Below are 6559 nucleotides of genomic sequence, written 5' to 3' on the forward strand. Positions count from 1 at the left end.
GCAGTGTGTGTTATCCATGGCAGTGTGTGTTATCCATGGCAGTGTGTGTTATCCACAGCAGTGTGTGTTATCCATGGCAGTGTGTGTTATCCACAGCAGTGTCTGTTATCCACACCAGTGTGTGCTCTTTGTCTGTGCCCCACCTCCCTGTCCCTGTGTGTGCCCCCTGTGTGTGCCCTGCTCCCTGTGCCACCCTTTCTCACAGGCTCTGGGTGTGCCCTTTCTGTGTCCAAAAGCAGCAGAAGGAGCCCTGCTAAATCCCCGTTTATTTTCCCACAGGGGACTGCGGGCCGCTGCCAAATATCAGCCACGCCGAGCCCCAGGGGGACACCAAAGAGCAGCAGAGCTTCAGTGTGGGCTCCACCGTGACCTTCAGCTGTGTCCCGGGTTACACCAAGCGCCCCTTTCTCTCCGACACCATCCAGTGCCTGACCAACTCCCGCTGGTCCAGCCTGCCAGAGTTCTGTGGCCGTGAGTGTTTCCCTTTCTCTGACACAAGGAGGGTGTGGGCTGCTTGTGGAAACACTCACAGCTTTGGCAGTTGCTGCCTCAGGGCTTTCCTCATCAACAGGATGAAGTGGTTGGGACACTTCTCTTGCTGCCCCTTTTTCCTACACTCCACCAAGGCTGTCGCCATGGGCTGGCACTTGAGTGTTGATGAAAAACAGAGGAACAGCTTGGGAAGCACATGGGAAAGGGGAAGGACTGCAGGGGCAGAGCACTGAATGACCAAAGGGTTAACCACGGAGGGAGGTTTGGCTTTGGGGATTTGGAAACTTCTCCAGTGAGAAGTGGCTGCACTTTCCCAGCTCAGACAATTCCCCGGTGGATGTGGCCAGGGAGGAGGGCACTGTTTGGAGTATCCATGTTCTTAGTGAGTCTTGTGCATTATCCCTCAGATTTATATTTACAGCTGAAAGCAAAATATTGTTATTTTTGCTCAGAATTATATTTACAGTTGAAAGCAAAACTCTGTTACTTTTGCTGTGTAACTGGACATTTTGGTTGTTCCTGTGCTGATCAGGCAGCTGTCCCAGGCCACCATCTGTGAAATTTGCTTTGTTATCACCGCAAGATCAAAGGCAGAATTTTTACGCCGTTAATACCACGGTGAGGTACATTTGTCACCCAAGTCATGATAACACCACAGACCAGCCCCCCACCAGCACCTGTTTGGACAACTTAACGTGGACAGAAGTTCCTGAACTGTGTCAGAGTGAGTGTCTCCACGTCATTTCATTTTCTCCAAGGCTCTATTCCAAGTTCCACATCTGTATTTTTAAATTGCTCTTTTCCAATTACATTTAACATGAAATCATGCCTGATTTGACACTGCCATACTGCCATGAAAACCGAGTCTGTGGGGTTTTTAATTTCATTTTCAGTCTCATATTGTCCTAAGGACAATCTTACTCTTTTTTAGAGAAATCTTGTGGTATTCCAGCCGATCCAGAACATGGGCAAGTTATGGCAAAAGATCATCAGCTGGGAGCAACAGCCAATGTGGTTTGTGACCGTGGGTGAGTGTGAAGCCACTGCCCACTGCATCCCAGTTGCCTGGTCAGGGTCACTGGGGTGTAAACTGGGACATGGGGCTCTGCCCATTCAGAGTCCTCAGCACCTCTGTGGTGACACAGCCTTGGTTGGTGACAACAAGCGGATTTTGGGATGTGCCTTTGTCCCCGCAGGTACAGATTGGAGGGAGCATCACCTTCCATCAAGTGTTTACTGCAGGAAGGCAAAGCTGTCTGGAGTCCTCTTCCAGCTTGTCAGGGTGAGTGAAGTTGTGCAGTGCTCGACTGGAACAACCAAATATTCCAACTCAGAACACTGAACTTTTGGTTTACTTCACTAAGTGAAGTCAGGCCAGCATCTCTGCAAGGGGAGAGCTGCTGTCACAAGGCAGGACATCACTGGTTCCTCCTGCCTGTGAAGGCCTGACAGGAACAGTGTCCCCCCAGGCTGCTGAGAGCATCCCAGGGGTCACCTCCTGAGTTCTTTTCTCTGTCTCCCACAGTGATTTCCTGTCCCCCTCCTCCATCCATTGCTCACGGGCAGCACAGCGGGAACAGCTCGCAGGAGTTTGTGTTCGGCTCCATCACAACCTACACCTGTGAGCCGGGGCTGGAGCTGGTGGGACAGGACACCCTGCGCTGCACCACGGACAGCGGGGACAGCGGCACCTGGAGCGGGGCCCCTCCCACCTGCCGGGGTGAGCATCATCCCCTCCTCACGATCATCCCCTCCTCACGATCATCCCCTCCTCACGATCATCCTCTCCTCACGATCATCCTCTCCTCACAATCATCCCCTCCTCACCATCATCCCCTCCTCACCATCATCCCCTCCTCACCATCATCCCCTCCTCACCATCATCCCCTCCTCACCATCATCTCCTCCTCACAATCATCCCCTCCTCACGATCATCCCCTCCTCAAGATCATCCCCTCCTCACGATCATCCCCTCCTCACAATCATCCCCTCCTCACAATCATCCCCTCCTCACAATCATCCCGTCCTCACGATCATCCCCTTCCCCAGCACTCTGCTCCTGCTGGGCTGATAATTGCTCCTAATTCCACCCTGCACGGGCATTCCGTAGGGTTTGTTTCCAGGGGAGCAGCATCTGCTCTGCAAGGTGCCAGGCTCTGCTGAGGAACACCGGGAGCAGAGCCAGACGTGGTTTTACATTTTCCTTTCAAGAGGAACAGGCAGAAATGTAATGAACAGGGTGTGAAATGTGTCAGTGACTGCAGAGCTGGCGGAGGGAACTTAGAAGGGATTTATGTCGCGTGTCCAATAACACCCAGGCAATAAATCCAGGTGGAACAGCAGAATCCCTTCTGTCCTTAAAGCCTGGAGGGGCACAGAAGCCCCTGCCACAACCTGAGCTGCACATGTCACCTGCCCATGTGATGTTTACTCCTCTCTGAACTACTTTATATATTATGTACAAGTTCAGCACCAGCTAAAATAACATTTTGAGCGCTTTTCCTTTGTCTCTCCCTAGTTAAAACCACAGCAGAGACAAACCAAACCAAAACCTCAGAAGAGAATCCTTACTGGCTTGGTAAGAGCTCCATTACTTAGAAATCCTGTTAATTGCTGTAATTGCATCACATTTTGTGCTTCATATTTTTAACATCCATTTTATTATTTTCCTCCCCAGCAAGCATCCTGATTCCAAGCTGCATTGGTAAGGAGCATAAAATCCAAAATGTATTTTCCTACCCCAAAGCTGTTTGCTGTTAAAGACCTGAAGTCAAAGGTTGATTTCACTCTCCCTTTCTCTTCTTTGTCAGTTCCCCCAGTAGTCCTTGGACTTCTTGCTGGGGTCATCATGAGCCGGAAAGAGAGTGAAAAGCAGTAAGTGATTGTCCCTTGTAAATTGTGACTTTCCCTGGGGATAAGTGGATTTTTCTTTTCAAGCCCTGTACCTTCAGGATATTTGCATGGTTAGCAGGATTTTTCCATGTTGCTAAGTTTCTTTTTATTGTACAAATTTCCTCCTTTCTGTCTCTTCAGCTCTTATAATGTGAATTTACAAAAGCGCGAGATGAAGGGAAGGGATGCAGCCATGCACCTGGAGGTTACAGATGAGAAGAAGCAGCCCAAGCCCTGGAATTCCTATTTTTGGTAGGTTTCCTCATTCACCTGCCCAAAAACCGCTGCCAGACTTCTGCCAATAGCCAGGGGTGTCACTGCTGCTGAGCTCACCTGTGGAGAACACCTTGGAGCAGGTTTTGACTTTCCCACAGCACGATGAACACACTGCTGTCCCGAGGGTGTTTCACAGGAGGGTTTGGGTTTTGCTGGCTGCTCTCTGGATGGATTTCCCCCGTCTCTCTCATCCACAGCCACGCAGGGAACTGCCACGTGTGCCCCAGCTGTGAGGAGCAGCTCCACAGTGACCTGGCCCCTCTCTCAGAGCCCACACGCCCCGGCTGCACCGTCTGCCAGGACTGGCTGAGCTCCCAGCCCCAAAAACCCCGCACCTACTCGGTCCCCAGCATCGGTGATGGGGACAGGCAGAGCCCAGCAGGCACCAGGTACAGCCCCCAACAGGAGCTCGCTCCTTCTCCCCTCCACACACCCCTGCAAAACAATGGCAAAGGGGGAGGGAGCATCTTGATGTGGATAAAGTGAGTTTTGCAGCTGGAATTCCTGTTTTATCAGGAGCAAGGATTTGATATTTAGGGAGCAGTGGCTGTGTCGGGCAGCTGGTGTTTTTGGAAAGCCACACGCTCAGGTTGTCCTCTCTCTGTGTTCAGCTCTCCTGCCAAAGCTGGGGATGTGCTGAGGGGAAATGGCACAGAAGAAGCTGCTCTGTGGTGGAGTGAGGCAGAGCAGCCCAGGGACCACCAAAGGTCAGTCTTCCACCTAAAAACACCCAAAAGCCATGGTGGGCCTGGACAAAAATCAGCAAATTTCACATCAGGGTAGAACTGTGTTCATCAGAGAATCCCAGAATGGTTTGGGGTGGAAGGGACCTCAAAACTCATCTCATTCCCAGCCCCTGACATAGGCAGAGACACCTTCCACTATCCCAGGTTGTTCCAAGCCCCAGAAACGTGGCCTGGCAGGCACAGCCACGCTCTCAGTGCACATCCTGAGTGGTTCCTCTCCACAGTGAGCACATCTGTCCCATCTGTGAGAGCTGGCTCCGTGCCCACACTGGCCAGGGTGGCAGCAGGGCTGTGACACCGGGGGACTGGCAGGACGAGCGGTGAGTGTGGCCAGGGCAGGCAGCTCCTCTCAGCACTGCAGGGTGTGCCCAGTGCCCTCCAAACTGACACCTCTCTGCTTCACTTGAAACAAGAATAGGTGGGAGCTGGATGCTCCTAGCCCTGTGTTAGGGTGGGAGCGTGGTGCCTGCTCAAGCAGAGATGTGAAAATGGGAGAGCTTTATTCAGATAATAAAACACAGTGGGGTTTCTGTGCCTGTGCTCCTCAGCTGTGCTCACCTGGCTCGGCCTCGTGTTCTTTGGAGCTCTGCTTTTAAGAACCCTGCAGTGGGAGCCTCTTTTCACCCACTGCCCTGTGCTTTTCCCTCCTGTGCCTGTGGGTCATTTGCTTGTGGCGAGGAGGTTTTGGGCCAGAGCAGTGATAAGGTAAAACTGCTCAGTTTATTTATATTACTTATATAAATTATTTATATTTATATTTATATTTATATTTATATTTATATTTATATTTATATTTATATTTATATTTATATTTTTATATATAATATTTATATTACCTATATAAAATATATTTATTTATATAACTGCTCTTATTTATTTATTTATTTATTTATTCATTTATTTATCTCCTCACCCTCGCCCATGCAAGTCTGGTGCTCTCTCAGGCCAGCAAAGCTTCCTTAACAGTCAAATTCTTATGAGAAACAAGATAAACACGGTTTGGCCATGTGCATCTGCTTGCTTTGGCTTCAGGGAGTGTGAACTCCTCTCTGCTGCATTTGTTTCGGGGTTTTTCCATTTATTCCTGTGAGTGCCTGTGCCACTGGCTGTGAGCCCAAACCTGGGGGAGCTGGTCCAGCTCTGCATTCTTGAATCATTGTTTATTTCAATTTAAAAAGGGAAGTTGTGAAGGAAAGCAGCTTTTGTGGGTGCTGGAGCCCGGGCAGGGTGGTTTGGAGAGCGGCAGGTCCTGTCAGGGCTCACCCTCACCTCTCTCCCACAGCCCACAGCGCCCAGTCTGCCCTCCCTGCATGGACTGGCAGCTGCTGTCCCTTGTCCACGGGGACACAGCCAGCAGCCCCGTGTGTCCCCTGGCCGGGGAGGACACCCTGAGCCACCTGGTCCCTGTGCAGAGCCCCGGCTGCCACGTCTGTCCCGTGTGCTCGGTGCCCAGCCACGCTCACCTGTGCAGCCCCCACACCTGGCGGCCGCAGGTAGGACCCGGACGGGACCCCCCAAACACCCCCAGCTCCCTGGGGAGGGGAGGGGGCTCCAAAAACCCTCCCCAGGCCCAGGGGCTCCCCCTGACCCCCTCCTGTTTCCCTCTGCAGGATAAACCCAGGAGCTGAGGAGGGAGGGGAGCTCCAGCCCCGATCCCTGGCGCTGGCAGGGGTTCGGTTCTCAGTGCAATAAAAGGACCTGAAATCAAAACTCCAACTCCACCTGAGCTGGCAACGAAGCAGAAAAAACACTTTTATGCCCACTTTTAATGCCCACTTCTTTGTTTATTTTTGTATGAATAAAGTATTTTTGCAGCTCTTAAAGCGAGATGTTAAAAAGTCAGTAAACGTTTCTTTGAGCTGGGAAAAGAATTTCCTCTTTGCACAATCTTATGAGATTTATTTGTACCTCTTGAACTGCTTTATTTTTTTAAATGAGGTGCTTGTCCTAGTGTGCAGATGAAAGTGCAAAATTTACAGTATTTATAGTAAAACTGTTTTATAAATAAAAGGAATGTAAAATAAGGAATATCGGTATCCTGGCTCTGGGGTTAATTTCGTATTTGATTACTAATTAAATTAACTAATAATTGATAAATAATAAAATAATTAATTAGATTAATTCAATTTAATTTAATTTAATTTAATTTAAAT

The 6559-nt window shown here is 50.1% G+C and overlaps 1 protein-coding gene across 1 annotated transcript in view; it reads left to right on the forward strand.

Moving 5' to 3' along the window:
- The window catches only part of CR2 (complement C3d receptor 2), a 28396-nt gene that overhangs the window by 1096 nt on the left and 20741 nt on the right, over nucleotides 1-6559 (forward strand). The window contains exons 2-15 of the mRNA XM_033519857.1: nucleotides 280-471; nucleotides 1025-1216; nucleotides 1424-1520; nucleotides 1689-1774; nucleotides 2018-2212; nucleotides 3011-3070; nucleotides 3170-3196; nucleotides 3303-3366; nucleotides 3526-3636; nucleotides 3759-4049; nucleotides 4272-4367; nucleotides 4631-4726; nucleotides 4955-5111; nucleotides 5689-5899. Of these exons, the coding sequence (XP_033375748.1) occupies nucleotides 280-471; nucleotides 1025-1216; nucleotides 1424-1520; nucleotides 1689-1774; nucleotides 2018-2212; nucleotides 3011-3070; nucleotides 3170-3196; nucleotides 3303-3366; nucleotides 3526-3636; nucleotides 3759-4049; nucleotides 4272-4367; nucleotides 4631-4726; nucleotides 4955-5111; nucleotides 5689-5899 (1875 nt within the window). The remainder of the gene's footprint in view (nucleotides 1-279; nucleotides 472-1024; nucleotides 1217-1423; nucleotides 1521-1688; nucleotides 1775-2017; nucleotides 2213-3010; nucleotides 3071-3169; nucleotides 3197-3302; nucleotides 3367-3525; nucleotides 3637-3758; nucleotides 4050-4271; nucleotides 4368-4630; nucleotides 4727-4954; nucleotides 5112-5688; nucleotides 5900-6559) is intronic.

Source organism: Parus major, chromosome 26 (genome assembly GCF_001522545.3).
Source record: "Parus major isolate Abel chromosome 26, Parus_major1.1, whole genome shotgun sequence".
In the NCBI taxonomy this organism is placed as follows: Eukaryota; Metazoa; Chordata; class Aves; order Passeriformes; family Paridae; genus Parus; species Parus major.